Source organism: Aquila chrysaetos, chromosome 23 (genome assembly GCF_900496995.4).
Source record: "Aquila chrysaetos chrysaetos chromosome 23, bAquChr1.4, whole genome shotgun sequence".
In the NCBI taxonomy this organism is placed as follows: Eukaryota; Metazoa; Chordata; class Aves; order Accipitriformes; family Accipitridae; genus Aquila; species Aquila chrysaetos.
The window spans coordinates 10,786,608-10,807,079 of record NC_044026.1 but is presented as its reverse complement, the minus strand read 5'-3'; the positions used below and the strand labels follow the sequence as shown (position 1 = coordinate 10,807,079).

Genomic DNA, 20,472 nt, shown 5'->3' with positions numbered 1-20,472 from the left:
GGCCGACCCGCAGCGCTGCCCGCGCCGCCGAGGCGGCACCCGGGGGTCCCGAAGCGAAACGGGCCCCCGCGGCGGCGTGGGGCGGTTCTCACCGCCCTCCCCGCGCCCCGGTGCCTCCCGCCGCTTCACCTCCGCCGGGCGGGGGCGGCAAGGAGGGCACCGCGTCCCCGCGGCGGACGAGCCCACGCTCCCCGGCCGAGGCCGCCGCCGGCGGGGCTGCGCCTTTAAGGGGCCGGGGCAGGCGGCAGCGGGCGGGCTCCTGCGCGCCGGGGCCGCTCCCTCCCCCCCTCCCTCCCTCCCCCGGCGGCCGGGCGGTGGGCAGTGCCCGCGGGCCGCCGCCGCGGGTGTGGGACGGGGAGCCGCCGCCGCCGCCACCACCACCATCGCCACCACCATGGCTCTGCCCCTGCGCCGCCGGCTGCCGGTGCTCCCGCTTCTCCTGCTGGCAGCCGGCGGGCTGCGGGCTGCGGAGCGGAGCAGCAGCAGCGCCATGGAGGAGCTCGCCACCGAGAAGGAGGCGGAGGAGAGCCACCGGCAGGACAGCGTGAGCCTCCTCACCTTCATCCTGCTCCTCACCCTCACCATCCTCACCATCTGGCTGTTCAAGCACCGCCGCGTCCGCTTCCTCCACGAGACCGGCCTGGCCATGATCTACGGTGAGTCCCGCCGGCGACGCGTCTCGGCCCCGCTCCCCGCCTCCTCCCCGGGCAGGCGGCTCTCTGACGGCCGCTGTCACCCCCGGCAGGTGCCGGGAGGGGCGGCGGCCCGGAGGCGGCGGCGGGCCCCGGTGCTCGGCCGCGCCCCCGCCGCCTGAGGCGAGGCGCGGCGCGGGCGTGCGGCGGCGCTGCGGCCCCGCGCCCCCCTCACGGCTGGCGGGCGGCAGCGCAGGGGTAGGCCGCGCCCGGGGGGGAGACGGAGCCCCGCCGCGGCAAAGCCCCTCGGCGTCGGTGCTGCCGGATCTCCCCCCGCCACCGCCTCGCCGGACGGCGCCTTTCCGGGGGCAGAAGGAGAGCGGGGCCGGGGGATCCGGCCCGCTGCCTCCCCCGCGGCGGCGGAGCGGTGCCCTGCGCCGAGGTGCGCCCTGCCACCGTCCGCTGGCGCTGGAGCGGGCGCGCCGGCAGGGCACCGCGGTTCGGTGCCGCCCCCCTCCCCGCTGTAGGAAGCGAGCTTGCCGGCCGTACTTGGAGCGATCTGGGGCAGGGGCCCGGGCAGGTCATCGCAGGAGCGGGTTTGGAGAGCGTTCTCCAAACGCCCTCGCCGTGCTGCGGCACGCACGGTGCGGGAAGGAGCGTGTTTGAACTCGGACGCTGCGGGGATTGCTCGCGGGCTGCCGGCGCGCCGCCGTCGCGGGCGGCCTGAGCTGGCTGGTGACCGACGGACTGCGGTGACACCCTGGGCAGCGCCCACGGCTCATCTTGAGCCCGCCGGGCCGAGTTGAGTTCGGCCTCGCCAGCCCCGCTCTCCCCCGGCGCACGGGGGCAAACGGGAAACAAATCCCTCTGCAGAAGCCGTGTTCTCCCCCGCGTTTGTGGGGAGGACGATCCGGAGGAGCCGGGCTCCCCGCTGGTACGGTTGACGGCTGGCGCAGAAGACCGCCGGTGAGCCTGAACCCGCGGCACAGGGCACTCGCCCCGCTGCGAACTCGCGCAGTGGTGTTTCGTGCGCAGTTCGCTACGCGGAGCATAAACAGTTGTGATGAGGAGCAGCCATCCGTTTAAAAAATGATTTGTCTGCCGGTGATTGGCTACTGCCATCGCGCCGGGGGCACTTCTTCTCCTTCGTGAGCTGAATCGGCTCCTGCTGAACGGTGTGAAACACCTGCCCGATGTCGGTCGGGATAAGCACATTGAGGGTAGCCGCAGATCAGAAATTCGGCCCTCAAGGGGAGGGGGAAAGTGAAGCGTTTCCTCCCTGATGAGTACTACTGCACTTGAGAGCTCCGTGATTGCTCGCAAAGCAGTGGAATTTTCCTCTGCTGATGCTTCTCTTAAACCATCCCAATTTGCTCTTAGTCACTGATCTCTTTGCTGCATTGCTGTGTATTCCACATATGCTTGTTGCTGAAAACTGACAAATTAATGACTGGGCATGTAAGTTATGCACTAGCATGATAATGCTTAGCAGCTGAATAGTGCTCAGGAGATGGTAGATTAACTGTGTATGTGCTGATCAGAAAAGGTGGGGTAAGGTTCTTTTGAAGATGGTGTTTAGATATTACCCTGGTGTTGTCACCTTCAGAAAGTTCATTTCTGATTTAAGATCATTTCAGTGATTTACATAGTTTACTTTGTGGTGGAAATCTTGTGTATGTGGGAGTACTAATGTATGCAATACAAGTACCAGGGCATCAAGGGCATCTGGGTATGCATTTTGAGCTGTGTGGGAAATAAGAAATGATTCAACTGGAAAACTTCGGGCTCTTGTTGCACTGAAACTAGTTTACTCTAACATCCAGTTCCTGATCCCTGAAATGGATGCTAGAAGCCCAATTTGAGGTACAAGTGCTGGTAACCTGTATTAGGAAAGGCACTACGCTATAGCCCTTTCTGCACCACAGGCAGCACTGCTGAAAGAATGATTGGTTCAAACCATTGCATGTTCTTGGTGTGCCCTCGTTTAAATCATTTTGTTTTCATAGATCCTTTCTCAATACCCCCACCTTCTAGATGAGCCCCTGTAGTATAACAAAATACATGCTCTTCTCCCTCCCAGGCAAAATGACTCTTGCCATGTCATGGCAAACATCTGAGGAAACACATTTAGCAAGTTCAGTTCCTTTCTAACACTGTTAGCCTTCATGCTGGTAAAGCTCCACTGAGGCCTGGCTTCACTTAAGTATTTTGCAGACTTCCTTCAGAGCAAAGAAAAAAAACATCGCAAGTGTCATAGTAACTGTCTGTTATACTTCTGATAACCAGGCTTCATTCTTCAAATAGCAGTTTCTCCTCTTCCTTCTTTGTCATTTAAAGGATAGTGGTTAAATTGAGAGATGGATTTCTATTTTGCTGTTAATTTGGTATCTGAGAAATGCATGTTTTCCGAACTGTGTATTTAAAATGCTTATATTTGATCAGTCTGACTTAAATACAAAATTATATGGCAATATTTCAACCAAAGAGTTTGTAGTCCTAAAACCACAAGCATCTAGAATGAAACAGTTTTGGGTGTGTAGGTACTCTCATAAGGATGTATTTCATAATATGTTATTGGTGTAGGCCCCAAACTCTGCACACTAGGTAGCTTTCACATGGTTTTATGGTCAGGTCTACAGCACTTGTACCATTTGTGTTGAGTTTTTCCAACAGAAAAATCGAAGTATTTCTATCATAGCAGTTTTCGTTGCTACCTGAGTAAGTGGCTTTCATTTACAGAGGTAGTAAGCTAGCACTTCAGTGCTGATTAATTTTTATCATGGAGAAAATGACCTAGGAAAACCTGTCTTGTTGCACCTAAAAGCCCTTCAAAACCGTTGGTTTCAAAGTGATGAGTCTTTGGATGATTGTATTAGGTGAAATACATGTTTGACCTGGGCTAGTTAGAAATGCAGGTCTTGACGGTTGCTTGGTTCTTTTGTTCTTTAAGAAGAGATGATGGAGCTGGATTTCTTTTTTTCTTATCTAGCCATGTTAATTTACAGTAGTGTGCAGTGAGGCCTCTTCCCTTTAGCACAGTAGGAATCAGGTGGCACAACACTCGCTTGAAACGGTGAGCGGAGAAGCTGCCTCCAGCCAGAGCTTTAACCGATACTTCTCACTTATCTTTTCTGAGAATCCAGACACGAGCACATCCTGTGCTACTGTCATGTCTCTGCTGTTGATTTGATCATGTTTCTGTTAAAGGCAGCATGTGTTTTACCCTGCTAAAAAGACCTGTGGCCCAAGTACTGCTGGTGCTGCCAAAGTCTGCATTTCTTCCAGACTTTGAGTAGCATGTTTTCTGCTGCCCACTGAATGAGAGGCATCTGTCATACCTGACAGTTTCAGTGTGGTTGTCTAATTACCCAGTCCTCAACAGAACAAAGGCTACTGCCACGTCCAGATTTGCTGTGGTTTAGATAACTTCATCACGCTAGCTGCTTCGATTGAAGATTAAAAAGTCATTAAAATCATTATGTAGTCTTTCCATGTTTCTTATTTCCTGTGTTGTCACTGTCTCTTCAACAGACAGTTGCTGCTTGTCTGTCTGTATTATTCTGATGTGTTAAATATCTTTCTCTGGAAACATCTGTGAAGATGTGAAATAACATGAGGTTTACATGAGTGTTTAATGACTTACAGTGGTGCTTTTTTTGTGATGTGCAGCTTAAAATCTTATTTTTGATGAAACAATATACAGACCTCAGCTGCACACGCTAGGTCTGGCAATTGTGTACGTGAAAGAGGAAGTGACCTAACTTTTTTGAACATCTTAAAATACTTTGCACCTAAAGCTGCAGGTTCAGGTACACTGCTGATTTGAATTGGTTATCTACCATGTCATCACACTGTGATTATCTGCAGGTCATACCACAAGATGCATTTGGCTTATAAAGTGCAAAATACAATTGAATTGTGGTCTTGAAACTGTAACAAGGGTGTTGCTCTGTGAAAGTTAAATACTTGCATGGGGCAAATGCTCTGCAGCTGCTCCAGCAACTATATTACTAATGCAAATCATTATGGAGCAATTAAGAACCAAACCAAAACAAAAAGCAAAACCAACCAAACAACCCACAACAGAGCAATTAAGGAATTGAGACTTTGCTGACACACGTATGCCAGCTCGTAATAGTGATCGTGATCCTCGTTTTACTTTGTGCTGGTCTGAGTCCCAAGGGTAAAGTGTTCTGAGCTGTGTTTTTCCTGAAGAGGTTCAGCTCTGTGTTTGGCAGGTTTCCTCGCTCTCTGCCGAGTAGCATCCCCATGTGGTAGGGAGCCACAGGACATGGACATCTTGAGAGCCTGGGGAAGAGCTTAAGGATGGGAAGTGATGGTGGCTCCCCAGCACTCCGCTCTTTAGGAAGCAGCTGTCTGGATATGTAGGTGTGTCCCAGCAGATCCAGTGGTATCACTCCCATTAGGCAGTTAGTTTGTCCCTTTCGTAAGTGATAATTTGGGTAACTGGCAACCCACACATCAGCACACGTGTCAGTCCTACCAGGTACCTTCTTGACTGTGGAGTTGTTGGAACTGCCTGGGGGCTGCACAGGAGGTAAAAGCGCTGGAGATAAAAGTAAAAGCAAAACCGGACTTGGGTACAGAGAAATAAAAACAATATATGAAGAGGTGTATGAAACCTCTATTACCTTTTGTGGATCACAAATGAGAGATATGAGGTAAATGATCAGGATAAAAATATCAGATTTATTCTGAAATACTCTGTATCAGATGAAGTTTTTGTATCCACAAAGTAGATACAGAAAAGGCCTATTTTTATCTCATCTGGCTGCAGTGCTCTCTGTTACAATTCTAGTCTCTATGCATGTTAGAGATGACCTAATGCAATTCCATGGCCATTGAAATAATGGCAGTGTTGGTGTTTAATAAGCCACTTTTACACAAGCATTCTAATACTAGATTAGGAGCATAACTGAGCACCCAGTTTTGAGAACATTATCCTTTCTCTGGCAACCTGCATGTTCTTCTTGGATATTCTTTTAAATCACTTGGTTACAGGCTTTCAAAGTGAGTCTTGCTCAATTTCTTGGCTGATCAGGACATTTTAATTGTATTGCAAATCTTGTCTCTGAGCTTGTTTTGTGGCCTGCAGCTGGGTGGAACTTAAAATTTTATCTTGTGAGAGATTGTGGAAGAAATGCTTTATCTCTGTTATTAACCTACCTGTATTTCAGATTTGCTCTTCAGGTGGGGTAGTTGGATAGCTTATACATTGCTAATGTTTCTGAAATGTCTTTGGAGTACAATTCAGCTGTAGTCCTCAGAGTCGGGGGGGGGGGGGCACGTTTTGGGGGTTTTTTTTGAGGGAGGGCAGTGGTTTTAATAGCAATTAAGATAAGTCAGTTCATTTTTATGTTTGTTAACTTTAGCTTCATGAGATGTCCTATCAGATAAGCACCAGAGTACCCTTCTAATCACTGGCATGAGCCGAAGAAGAGAGAAATGGCAACCCTGGATTTTCTTTATGTGAGGAAGCCTTTGGTGACATAACTGGCTGTTAAAGCTGGTACTGCTCTACAACACCACATGGTTGGTTGTAAGAACCAGGTGGAGGCTGAAGGGAAAGGTGGTCCTTTGCACATACTGTAATTCTCATCTGAATTAGAAAGTTATCACAAACAGATGCCAGTTCTGTAATATTGCGGAGCTCACACACGTGCTTGCCTTCTGCTCCTGCGTGCGTGCTCAATGACTGGTTGTGTTTGGTAGGAGCGTGCTGAACTGAGGGTAGGTAACCTGATGTCTGGTACACAAGCTTGTTGTCAGACAGTGAGGTGGTTCTGCAGTGCGTGACGGGTTAGTGTTGCTCTTGTCTGGGCCCTGTAGGAGCCCGAGGCTTTCCTTAGTCAGCTTCAGAAGATTTTTTTTTTTTTTCCCAACCATTTCCATTTTTTCTTTTCTACCTTGCAATAGAAATATGACTCTAAACAGGTCCCCCAGGGAATCTCCCTAAAATAACATAAGGACTGAGCTTCTCTGTAGATGTAGAGCATCTGCAGCTACTCCAGTAGCTTCTGCTCTTGGTGCAGGTGGGAAGACTGAAAAGGGGACAGTGAGGGAGTGTATAAAAGCTGTCAAGTCCTACAGGATGTCCAAAGCTGCTTCTCGAGTGCTGATGGTGTCCACATCTCAGTGCTGCTCTACTCAGTCATTGGGGCTCTATGTTTTGGGGGAAGGTGGATGGTACAGATCAGGTCTTGGTTTTCAGGTGTCTCCTTTCCCTTTGGTATGTTAGGCCTTTGTTTTATGGATGATCATAGAAGGGTAATAAGGAGCATTTCCTTGGCTATGTTAACAAAAATCTATGTAGCAACTGGCCCATAATCTTATCTCTGTGTTTCACAATACTGCATTGGCTTATACCTTATGCAAAACAGAATGAACAATTCAGACATTGTTCTTTCTGATATTTAATTAAAAAAGAGTTGTGCTGGACTGAAGTGATTCTAGCTGTGCCTTCCCTTGTGGTGTGTCTTTTATAGACCTTTTTCGCTTTGTGTGCTATAGAAAGACCAGAGCATCTTAACACTGAAGTCACCTTTGCCCCAAGCAATTAGCCACGCAGCAGGGTGCTTTTGGAATTACCTGTGGTTCGTTTGTACAACCAGTCCTGGGCAGCATTTAGGTGCGGGAGCGCAACCTGTGAAATGCCTTTCTAAGCTATTGTGTGTCCTGGGCTCACTAACAGAGGTGAAACTCTGAAGACTTCTGCTGTGTGTGCTCCCGGCTCCTACTGTCAGCAAAGTTGGTACAGCTGGAAACAGGCGGAAGCCTTACCTCTGACTTGCTGGGGCCCAAGCTCTCCCTTCTCAGGGAACCAGCCTTGCCTCCAAGCCGGATGGTTTCCTGCAGCACACGCAGATAGCTTGAAGTGGTGATGGGAGGGCTCGATTCCCTGTGACAGAAAAGTGCCATCATTCGGCTAGTAATGTTCCCCCTCGTTCCTCTGTCCCCACAAACCTCACTTTGTGGGTGTATAGTAGCCCTTTTTCCCTATCCTTCTTCTGAAAGTCGGCCTCCCCATCCCAACCTACTCTGTAGGGTAGCTCAAGACACCATCTTAGAGTTGGGTGAAACCTTTCCCTTGCCTCTGGTAGGGAGATATTTCCACCTGCATCCCCTGCTATCTGAAGAACCATTCTCTCTATTAGGTAGGGGTGGCAGTATCTACCTCCCTACTGATCTAGAAACCAGAAATCTGAAGCAGGAACCACCATGAAGCAGGTCAGCCATCATTTAAAGGGAAAAAAAAAAAAAGAAGAGTAGGCCTCAGAGCTATGGTGTGTTATAGGACACCTGCTGCGGTCCAGAACTATGTATCTTGGCCTGTTAGGGGCCAGAAGTAAAAATATTTTGCAGTTCCTATCTAGTCCTTTAACAGGTGCTGTGTACCATGGATGCTCTTTCCTTGCTCACGTGCTGACTGCTGTGAGTCTAGCACTGAGCTGCTGAACCGTCCCTGTATGTTCAGGAGACAGCCTCAGTATTTAACTCAAGGCTGTTGTTTCCACTCTCACAGCCAGAAATACCAGCTTGTAGACTTTTTTTTTTTTTTTCCAACGGGGTCTGTATTTGTGACTCGGGATTAATGCTTTATCCCCACTTAAGACTGAATATAGCCTTTTTGCCCCTGCTTTAGACTAAGTGGTGTCTATATTGAAAGGATGTGATGCAAGCAATTATTTTTTTAGAAGGGTACTTATCTTGAAGGGGTTTTTACTAGTGTAAAAAAATACACAGTTGTTCTCAGCAGATCAGATCTGTGTCTACCAGAGATGGGTAATTTAGCTCAAACGCACTGCTTTTTTTTTACCCCCTATTAAAAAGCACTTCAGCCTGCAATTAACTGAGTGTGAAGGGAGAAAAGAGAAATGGTATAAAACTGCTTTTTTTTTTTTTTTTTAATGCCCTGAAATCAGGCAATTCAGTTTAGAAGTGCCTAAAGGCCCTTGAAAGCTATGGTGGAAGAAGCTGGGGTTTTTTCATCAGGGAGAACTAGTTGAAGGCTCCCCCTCAATTACAGTAGAGGAGATGAACTGTTCTCTGAGCCAGGGGAGGTGTGTGGTTTCTGTTCTTTCCTCCTGGCTTCAGTATTTCATGTTCATTTTCAAAGGCTGGGTTTAAGCTCTGCAATTCTCTTGATAGAGCTGTATGTGTGAATGATGTGTGGAAAAAGATCGCACCCCTACCTGGTAGGGCTGTCCTGGCGAAGCTCGTGTGGGTGCAGCGCTGCTGCCAGAAGGTGTTGGTGGGTTTACCTGCACCGCTATCCCAGATGGCCCAGCAGCGGGGAAGCTCTGCTGCTGCTGGAGGGTCCTGCCTGCAAAGCCGTGCTGGTGGGCCGTGCAGGTCTGCTATAGTTTGGGCTACTTCTCCACAGACGCCATTTTCTCTGCTCGCAGGGTTTTCAAACTACCTCCACCCTGTTGAAATAGGTTTTAAAGGTAGGTGTGGACCACTGAAATACCTGGTGCAAAATTTAAGTGCACGTAATGAGTGTATTACTAGTTCCTCTTCTGTTACCTTGTAAGCCCCTTGGAGGGGGGGTCTGAACAGCAGAGCTGTGGGTCTGATGGGCATATTGGTGTGCTGGCTTTGTGGAAATGTTTAAATGAAGTGGTATGCTTATTCTGAATGCCATGCCTCTCCATAGTTGTCTTCGCTTCTCACTTATACTTAAAAAAATAATTAGTACTGAGGAGATTTATTTTAAGCGGGTGCTCTTTGATTTGTTCTCCTGCTCTTTCATTATGAAGTTGGGGGACTATTCTTAACAAAAAAAAGGGTGGAAACAAAAGAGCACTGTATAAATATATTCTAAAATGCAATTAACTTGTCTGTGCATAAGATGACAGTCTTCAGTGTGCTGGCTGTGTGTGGATGTGCGGTGTATGCACCTGCAACTCTTACCATCAGTAGCTAGCTGAAGACAAAGCTGCTCACGTGGCTCGGTGTCCCCTACATGTGAGGTTCTTCCCTGTGTCGGCTCTGCGGCAGGGCACGCTGTGGCCACGCTCGGTACCAACACACTGGGAGTGTCGTCATTGCTTCTGAGGCTCGGATGCTATCCCATTAATTCAAGAATTGGATTAAATATGAAAACTGCTGTTAACCTTTGTCATTGCTTTGAATATGACATACTAATAGAAAGATGTTATAACTGATGATGGTTTAAAAAATGTCAAGTGTCCCACAAGGATATGATTAACTTTTGATTGGTGTTCTTTGAATCCATTAGAATGGATACTATCTGTTTCCACACTAATTCCGAGAAATTATTATTTTTTTCCCCCACTTCTTAGCACTTGATATCACGTCCTTCAGTAGTGAAAGGGGACCTGCATTTAAAGTGTCACATACCTCTCTGCTGTTGTTTTACTGCTGCGCAATCCTTCCTATTTGCTCTTTCCTTCACATCAGTCTTCATTGTGCTTACTGATTCTGTAATGGCCTTTCTCCTGGGAATAGTCTCCTTATCCATGAGACAGCTTGACTGTTCTTCCTTAAATTGCCGCCTTAGTGAGTGAATTGTTAGTGTTTAGCCCCAGAATCCACCCTCTCCTGCAGCTAGAGAGCTTGCTTTTCAGCCTTTGCTGAACATACAAGTCACCTGCTATGGAGTTGGATACTTGCCCCATCCAAAACTCTGCTGAGGTTGAAGATCGTGTATTTACATTCCCTGTATACCCAGCACCATTATTTGCAGTCTTAGGATCTGGCTGGTTTTGTAGGTGAATTACAAACTCTATTTTTATACACTGTGAAGCATTTAAAAAAAAATAATTACATTTGGAGAAGTAGAGGCTTCATCTGGGCATGTTTGAAAGTGGTCTGGGTTGGTTTTTTCATATAATGGCAATCATCAGACCTAACTAGGTTCTACCTAATTGATACTGTATTTGCTTGTCTGTGTATGAGCAATGAAGTTGATAACCTAAAGTGGTTGAGACAGAGAGAGAATACAATTCATGCTTTATTTGTGTTTGCCAGTAGATAGCATATTTAAACTTGTTATTCTTGGCCTGAAATACCAACTTATTCCAGCTGGCTTTTAGCTTTGCTATGTAATCGACTCTTTCTAAGTAGCCTTTAGGAGCTGGACTCAATAGAGGAGTTTGAACTGGCACATGTAGAGATCTCCTTGGCTGGTTGGGAGGGATGTGCCACCTGACGTGGAGGGGGCATTCAAAGGAGATGTGAAGCACTGTTTGGAGTTGGCATCACCAACTACGCTGCAGTTCTGCAATGTCTGGAAAATACAGGAATAAGCATGGAGGAAAAAAACTTGTGTAAAGGCTTATTCCTGATTGTTCCTCCTGGATTATCTTTGATTTTCTAGTTCAATATTATGTAATCTTGTATGTTAAGAGCAGAGGAGGGCAACTGTATGTGACCTTCCACAGACATATCTGGCAAGATTGCCTGTAGCATCCTTTGCTGGCTCACAGAATTGAAGTGGACACTTCTGCTTGTTTAGCTTGGCTTTGAAGCTTTATACTTTGGCAGTCGTGACTGCTGCACAGCATAAAAGGTACAGTTTTGTCATACCTATCTGCAATATTAGTGTCTTGCAGGGTGCATATTCCCACCAGACACTGTTTACAGTGAATAGCTCTCAGAAGGAGGTGAGTATTTTGAAGACATAATGGTGTGAGTGAAGTAGCCTGAACTCTGGAATAGACTTTCATATGGGCAACTGAGTGCCAGTACAACGTTTCAGCCTAACCATTCTTGCTTTTTATCTCTGCGTGGCAGTATACCTAACTTGGCAAATGTTTTGTTTCTGAAGTTGATTTTTATCTCTAGAAACTTTTAACCTTCTTTCAACCATGTTCACGTGATTTAGAGCAACGTGTTTATCTGCACAAACCCAGACATGTTCTTCAGACTTCAGAAGCTTGAATAGAAGGATTGTGCTTCTGTATTAGGTTTAATTTTTCTCTGAAGTTCTGACTTGCCAAGTTCTCGGGGAGTTTGCTGCTCCCAAATCTCACTCTCTTAGAGAAGGAGCCTCCTTAGAACACACACAGATTTCTTGAGCTTCCAAAAGCTCCAGTGGGTGACCATTCTCCTAATGATTTTTTTACAGAGATTCATGGATATAAAATTAATCTTTTCCACAGCACTGCATGACTGAAGAGCCAGTGAGTGATTTTTCTGCTGGTGACCTGCTTGTTAAGCTGTAGTAACTAAATATAATTGCAGCATACTCAGTTTTTACGTGTGCCTGCATGAAACAGAGAAATGTCAACATAGATATCTTGGTGATACCTAGTACTTGATTATATTCCCCTTCTCCATATATTAGCCTCAGAGAACCATAAAAAGAGTTTATTGCTCTTACTGGCAAATGATGGAGTATTTATTTCAACATTTTCCGTTTTCAACTCTTGGTTGTGGGATCTCTTCCAAAATGTAAAACATAGGACTGTTATATTTCTTGTTCTCTGTACTTCAGACACAAATACCTAATCTTCTCATTGCATCAGGTGCTTATGATGTCAGATACTTAAGTGTTTTGTCAACCCTATTTAGGGATAGAGGAAACTTTGTGTTGCACATTGTGTGTACATATGACAGAGCCCCTCTCATGAAGACTGGTAGGTTGGGGCAGGAGGTGTAAGCACAATCTACTTTGTGTTTATGAGCACTTTCTTCTTAGCCTGTTGAAGCTAAGCCCCCCCCATCAGGGCCTTAATCTTTTAGGTGCTGCTTAAACTTATAGTTATGTTCTTAAAAGCACAAACAAAACCAAAAACTGCCTCTGAAGCATTTGGTTTTCTACACTCACTGGCCAAAGTCATAGGTTCTCTTTTCTCTGTTACCAGATCACAAGCTGTTTTTCTGCATTAGGTGCTACCTCTACCACAGTTCCAAGAGAAACTAGGGACTCCCAAAAATTTGGAGGATGATGTCCATATGAATTTTGGTAGCCTTCTATCCCTTTTATTTCTTCATACATGAAGTGCTGACACAGATACAGATAAATCTTGCCCTCCAATGGTTCCTGTGGGTTTGACTATTCTTTTCTGGTCTTGTCTTTTAGCTCTCCTGAAAGAAGTACTATACTTATTCTGCCTGCCTGCTTTTTTGTGGAAATCGCCTAAGACTCTTTCCTTGTCACTTCTCTGCTTCTCCCCAGAGTACATCCAATAGCTTATCTTAATGCTGACAACCTTGATTCCTCTCCATATATCAGACCTACCTTTTTTGGTTTTGTTTTGGGTTTTTTTGCCAGTCTAAACTAAAAATCTTTGCTCGCTTCCCTGCCTCTTGGGAACGTGTGGGAATTGGCTCAAGCTCAGAATGGCTGAAATAACTTCTTGTCATTTTTCTTCCTCCTCCTACCACAGTCTTGTCCATCTCAGGCCGGTTTCCCGAGCACTGCTGGAATGATCTATACCTTGTTTTCACCTGTGAGCTGTTTCAGCTGTGCAGGTTCTTTCTAGGTAACATATATGTAAGATATTAATTCCTATCTCTACACAACTACAATCCAGGCTTTCATTGCAACATTGACTCCTTCAACGTTCTGCTTTGCAAAGCATGGGAGAAGAATTGTGTTCAGATCAAACTTTTGCTGTTTGTGTTATAAGTAACTTTTTTTCCTTGACCCTCTCTTGCTTTGTTGCTGTGTTTTCAGCTGTCTGCCTGGTTCTGTGGGTATTGTTTTAGATGTTTTTAATTAATGCTATACGAATCTGGTTTTGTGAAGTGAAAGGTAAAGATGCCACTGTCTCTAGGAATACTTAATTATAACAAGAATTAAACTAATGTTATTTAACTGGGTAATAGGCTGTGTCAAAAGCAAGACCTACTTTTCAGTCCTTGGACTTCCAAAGAAGGCTTAAAGTTTGACTTGTTGGCAAAGTACAGATTGCTCAGCTATAAGAAGAAAACTTGGACCACTGATGACTATTTACAACCAGGGTTATAGTATAGAATTTTCTTGGAATGGCGAGTGAGGAAGTTAACTCGATTTGTAACACTAGATTGTAACAAATGTGTAAAAAATAGTCTTTTAGTGAATCTAATCTTCTGAGATCTTCAGAACCCTTCATTGCAGAAAAGGGTAATGCTTAAGAACAAAAGTTGGCAGCTTTTGCAATGATGGCAAAGTGCCAGAATCCAAACGATACGATATCTGCATGGTGTTTTCTGGACAATTTGATCCTTGAAATGGTCACATTTCTGACCCACATGTGTGCACCCACATACAACATGCATGCCTCAGAGTTGAATTACTCGCTTTCCAGAATAGCCTGTTCTTGTGTAATACTCTCTATCTGAGCACAGAGACAGTTTTCTGATGCTTCACTTGACTGGAAACAGTATTTCTTTTGCATTTGATTTTTGTGTAGAAAAAACCACCATTTTACATGTGGAGATGGTATTTTTTTCTAATGACACCAGAAAAACTTGTCAACTAAAGAAACTTAGGTCCTTTCTTTCTATTGTCCTGAAACATAAACTGAGTGTCTATTGTATGGAGAACATAAAAGGTCTATGAATCATATACTGAAGTAAGTATATGATCAACAGCAATCTGATGAACCTTAAGTAATCGTTAGGTATACTCCTAAATTTGACAGTTCTTACTACAGATTATTTACTTGTACATTGTATTTGCCTTACTGGTTGAGAAACTTGAAATAGCAGCTTGTTGACAAATAGGGATTTATGGGAAGTTGTGAGCAGGCGGGGGTTTTACATGGTTCAGAGGCAGTGGGCTGATTTGACCAGGAGGGTGTTCTGGGGCTGGTAAAAAAGACTGGGAAGATCTTACTGATTCCTATTAGCACCTGTTTGCCAGAGGTCCATTCTGTAATGCTGGGCTTCAGGGTTAAGCAACATTAAATTGAAAACAATATCCTATTTTTAAAATGTCTGAAAAAAGCTCACTTTCGTACTGTAACTTAAACTAACCAAGTTCCATGGACTTGAGGTTACTACTGGGATGTCATATTTGCAGGACATGTTCTGCTAGACAAGTGGTTATATTGACCAGGAAAATTTATCTATGACTTAGGGTTTGATGTGCTTGAGGATCAAGCAGTTTTGTTGTAAGCTTCAGTGAGCAGGAGATCAGCCAGTGCTGAAGAAGTCACCTACCCTGACCAGAAGAAGTTGCAGAAGAAGTTGCAGAACAAATTGCTGGGGCAACAGGTACCCCAAGGAGAAATGCTTGGCTGAACTTCATCTGCAGAAGGAGATTTAACTAACGAGGAGGCATCGGATTCAGTTAGGCTTATTGATATGGGCTGAGAGACTGACTATCCGGAGGGATATGAATTTTTTGTAGGGGTGACAAAAAAATGGCTGGAAAAGTAGCAGCTTTTCTGCAAGGAAGAAAAATAGTCTGATTACTGGTCTAGGCTTTTCATTGCTATACTCCTGTGCTATTTGGTAGACCTTTCTACGTAGTCTGTGGGTCACAGTTGCAGTAACCTCAAGTCTTTGAGGTGATAAATACGAAATCCTGAAAAAGAACACTTTCCCTCAGGAACTTAACGGGGGAGGGAGCTTCTGGCTGCGGCTGGGGCTAGGCTGTTGAGCTGTGTTGTATATGTTCTCGGAAGTCAATGCGAGTTGCACCATCTCTGAATGACCACAACTATGTTGCTCAGCCCATAAAAATGTTTTTAGTCACCTGTTTACACCACTGCTTTTTCCTTTGTACTCCTACTTGCTTGGCACACCTAGCACACCTGAAGGGATGGTGTGATAGCGGGGACCGGGGGAATAGTTGGGCCACTGCTGCTCATCAGCCTGAAGTTAGGATCCTATTCTCCTCACAATGCTTTATACCTATTTATGTGGGATGAAAAAAAAAGTGTGTGTATGTATTTACAGATCCATGAAATACCATATTAGCATCCAAGCATTGTAAAGCCTTAACAATTTTTGCCTCTTAAAGATGGAAAATAGTACTGGATATGAAGTACACAACAGGAAAGGTTTGCTCAAGGCTGCTTGGGAAACTCACTGCTGAATTTGGGTCATGAGTTGTGATTCTGTCCTTATCCAGTGATTTCCACCAGCATCGTCTCTTCTGTTCAGGGAAAAGCGGAACCCTCCACCCTGATGCAGTTGGTCTGTGCACGCTCTTTGCTGCTGTAATAATCATACAGGCCCCCAATTAAACACGATCTGACTTTACATACCTTAACTGTGCCTGTAACATGTCCATGATTTTTGCTTTATAACAGCCATGCAAAGCAGGCAGGCTGCCCATGTCCCTTACGGGCGAAGTGCAAGTGCTGCAGAGCCTGCAGGTGCTGGAGTGCCCCTTCCCCACTGCTGAGTCTTAACCTGGCCTGGAGGCATGTGAGTGACTTCTTGTGCCTTTTTTTCTAGCCAACTGTTACAAGGGCAGCTGATTTTTTTTTTTTTTTTTGGAGGGGTGTCTGAGTATTAGTAAGATAGTTAACAGGGGGGTTTCCTGGGCTTTTTGTGGTGTTTTTGATGTTTGCCACAAGTATCTTAGTATCAGGCACCGTGTGCATTACTCATCTTGTAAGATCCACTCAGTCCTTTATTTCTGTTTGATTTGGTGCAAGATTTTTAATTACTGTTGTGACAGGAGAATTGTGGCACACCTTGTTAAATTTCAGTTGAATTTAATGATATATCTTCCATGTAGACTGCTGGAAAAGATGGTCTTTTGCTCAGAGAGTAACCAAAGCTGAACCCAGTACTCGAAGCAAATCTTTTAGTAGTGCCCAGTCATTATGCTGGTTTCTGAATGTGTAGATTTTATACATTTAATGATATTACCTGCCACTTTTTTTTTGTTGTTACATTTGTGGTCTAAAACTTGGCTGACTGCAGTCTGATGAGTGTTTTGCCCATGATCTGGCTGTTCAGTCTGTCAGCGTTTAGCATGAGTAACTGGGCACACCTTTTGTCTATGCTTTGCTATTATAACAATCCAGAAGATGACAATTTCTCATGCACCCATGTCCTGGTTTTGGCTGGGATAGAGTTAATTTTCTTTCTGGTAGCTGGTATAGGGTTATGTTTTGGATTTAGTGTGAGAATAATGTTGATAACACACTGATGTATGTTTTCAGTTGTTGCTAAGTAGTGTTTAGACTAAGTCAAGGATTTTTCAGCTTCTCCTGCCCAGCCAGCAAGAAGGCTGGAGGGGCACAAGAAGTCGGGAGGGGACACAGCCAGGACAGCTGACCCAAACTGGCCAAAGGGGTATTCCATACCATGTGACGTCATGCCCAGTATATAAACTGGGGGGAGTTGGCCAGTGGGGGCAGGGGGCAGATTGCTGCTCGGGAACTAACTGGGCATCAGTTGGCAAGTGGTGAGCAATTGCATTGCGCATCACTTGTATATTCCAATTCTTTTATTATTATTATTGACGTTTTATTATTGTTGTCAGTATTAGTTTCTTCCTTTCTGTCCTATTAAACTGTTCTTATCTCAACCCACGAGTTTTACTTCCTCCCCGATTTTCTCCCCCATCCCACTGGGTGGGGGGAAGTGAGTGAGCAGCTGCGTGGTGCTTAGTTGCTGGCTGGGTTTAAACCACAACAACCCATCTGGATCATCTAATAACCTGAAATGTTATGGTAACAATGATAATGCTGTACTTGTCCTCAAAGTTCTGCGGTCCCTTCTGAAATGTTATGGTTATTTATGCCAGAAGAAAATGATAGCCTAAATAGTCTACTTGTTTCCTTCTACTTCTACTTAGCTCCGATCCCAAAACTGATCCTGTATGCCTGTGGATCTAATAGCTAGGTAACACTTTACTGTAAGGAGCAGTTATCCAATTTGATCTTCCATTTATTGTTGCTTAACCTGCTCATTTCATAACAAGTCCTCTTGCTTAAATTGATACAGCGTGTTAAAAGCTTTGCAAACAAGATGCAATGAATGTGTGCTTACTGGGTTGCATTATCTATTGTGTAATCTATTTTTAGCATTTGGGAGGCAATTTTTTTATTCACATTGGGCTATAGCAAAAGCACTGTGCAGCTGGTTTGCCTGCTGCTGAGGGAAGGCTTGCTGAAGCGCTAGTTCTCTCAAGGTCCTTGGCATGAATAGGCATCGCAGCAGTAATTTTTCTTTTCTCAAGAACTACTTTAACTGCTGTAGCTTCAGAACTTACCATTGTCAGGAGCTGATGTGAACGTACTTTTTGTACAGAACCAGCAGAATGTGCCACAGTGCCTGCAACAGCGTTTCAGCATATCCATAACCTCAGTTTATTTTTGTCATTCATTCTTTCTGTGAGTTATTGATTTCCTAGACACAAAGGAGTCGGAAAAGGTAGTCTTTCTGTGTATTTGGGAGGGAGGGTGCTGCAAAACAACTTTATTTATACAGAAGCACTTTGCAGCTTTTGAAATACAGCATCTGAATGATGTAGTGCTTCATAAACTTTTTGACTCAATTTCCACCATTTTCCTGTTTTATTTTGAAGAGTGTGTACGATTTGTAGCTGACCGTTGTACAGATCAGCAAATCTTCAGTGCATGCTCTGAAAGCTTGTATTTTCTTTGGATGGATTTTCATTATGGCCCTATCGCTGTTCTTTACAATCTAAAGAAAGCCTGCATTCATAAGGATTACTGCATCTGCGAAGGATGAAGAATAAGTAGGAATGATGAACTCCAGCGGTCGTGAATGGATGGATTGTCCTGGGCATTTGTTCAGTCGTCAGTATATTGTGAAGTATTTGGTCTGGCAAAAAATGTTAGCTTTGGGTAACATACTTGTTTTATTAAAAGCACAGTAGAGTACTCAGAGTGTATTCCAAGACAGCATGTGATGTGCTAGTGTATCTCTCTTCTTAAGTGTGATTGATTTATTTATTTCTCACTAAAAGCTTGTAACTTTAGATTTTAATTCTACTTTCCATTACTAGCTGCACTTGTCTTATCAGACAAGTCTTATCAAAAAGGTACTTGCAATTCTGAGTGGGATGCTGCATTGTGTTACGCCAGGAGCACTGAAGAAGGAAGACCTTGCTGTACTAGCTGAAGATCAGAGCTGATTCTGGAGTCTGAAATGTTCCCTGTGTTCACAAATATAAATAGTACTGTGGCCAAGAGTTGCGTGCCTTAGATTCCGCCTTGCCCCTGTTGTGGTGAGTGGTAGTAAATGCAAGTTTTTTCCATGGTGTTCTGATAAAGCACTTCAGCGGTTCTATCCTCAGTGATACTAGTCTCTTCTAAATACAGTGTTAATCAGGAGTAAATGGTCACCAGGCAGTTGCTGTACTCCTAGGTAGCATGCAGCACTTTGCAATGCTCCAGTGCAAGAGCAACTAAATAACATCTCTTGTTACCTGTTTGCTCTTCATAGAACAACGTGGTTCAACTACAACTGACGCTTTAAATAGGTAAAACATTAGACAGCTAGTACAATGTCAATTAAAATAAAGAATTAGAATGAAACTGTTTGGTAAAGCGTTTTGCAGGGTATGGGTACCTACTGTGCCTGGCAGTGACTGTGCAGATCAGTAACAGACAAGTCGCTTGTGACTGGTTGGAGCTTCTCATTCCATTGGTACTAGCTGGTTTAGCAACTGCACAAACCAAATATAAAGCCTGTTAATACTGTATAAAAAAATAGAACACTTATGTGAGTGTTATTTATTGCACATGGTATTAATATTCTGATCTGAAGAAGGTTTTCTTCCCTTTGAGTTTTCACTATGGAATCTGTTCTGGTTGAGTCAAAAAGGAAACCCAGGGACTTTCATACAGCTACTGAAGTGGCAAATGTTAGTGGTACTTTCTGAAGACATCTATAGTTAGAGATAACCTTTCCTGAACAGTATTTTGCTAGTGACCGTTTGTTACTGTGCTGGTTTTGGCTGGGATAGAATTTTCTTCATAGTAGCTAGTATGGGGCTATGTTTTGGATTTGTGCCGAAAACTGTTGATAATTCAGGGATGTTTTAGCTATTGCTGAGCAGTGCTTACACTGAGCCAAGGGCTTTTCTGCTTCTCCCCCCACCAGCGAGCAGGCTGGGGGGGCACAAGGAGTTGGGAGGGGACACAGCCGGGACAGCTGACCCAAACTGACCCAAGGGATATTCTAGACCATAGGACGTCATGATCAGCAGATAAAGCTGGGGGGAGAAGAATGCAATGTGGGACTCAAAGCATTTGAGCATGGGACTCTTAATCCCAGGGTCATGGTTTCATGGGTGCCAAAAAGGACTGTGGTGGTTTAACCCCAGCCGGCAGCTCAGCCCCACGCAGCCACTCGCTCACTCCCCCCACACTGGGATGGGGGAGAGAATTGAAAAGGTAAAAGTGAGAAAACTCGTGGGTTGAGATAAAGACAGTTTAATAGGGAAAGAAAAGCCACATGTGCAAGCAAAGCAAACCAAGGAATTCATTCCCCACTTCCCATGGGCAGGCAGGTGTTCAGCCATCTCCAGGAAAGCAGGGCTCCAGCACGCCTAACGGGGACTTGGGAAGACAAACGCCATCACTCTGAATGTCCCCCCCTTCCTTCTTCCCAGCACAAGCAGGAACCACCTGAACCACTGGAGAACAAGCCTTACAAGAACCGGTGCAAGTGCAGCAGTGACCCGACCTGAGCTGGCTTTGGTGCCCAATAACTCCACGCAACACACCACCTCTCCTGTCCTGAGTGACCACCGTAACAGATGGAGCCCAAAGTCCTGGACTAAATGAACTCAATGGACAATTTGTGGACATTGATGGACATTTTACAGACATTTTACAGGGGTGGTCCATAGACTGAGGGAGTGATATCTGTGTGTTACATCAAAGGATGGGAAGGGTGGTGGTAGTTAATGAGGCTGTATTGGATAGTG

General features: G+C 45.1%; 1 protein-coding gene across 19 annotated transcripts in view; it reads left to right on the top strand.

Annotated features, from left to right (window-relative positions):
* The first annotated feature begins 291 nt into the window (after window positions 1-291).
* The window catches only part of SLC9A7 (solute carrier family 9 member A7), an 87,098-nt gene continuing 66,917 nt past the window's right edge, over window positions 292-20,472 (top strand). For 11 of the 19 annotated variants that reach the window (XR_005931181.1, XR_005931176.1, XR_005931179.1 and 8 more), the window contains exon 1: window positions 293-656. Coding sequence is in view for 12 of the 19 variants with exons in the window: in XM_041119437.1 (XP_040975371.1) it covers window positions 395-656 (262 nt within the window). In the remaining 7 variants the exon portion in view is untranslated. Of the gene's footprint in view, window positions 657-20,472 lie in introns of all 19 variants that reach the window. The other 8 variants (XR_005931178.1, XR_005931177.1, XR_005931175.1 and 5 more) reach the window with 3 other exon arrangements.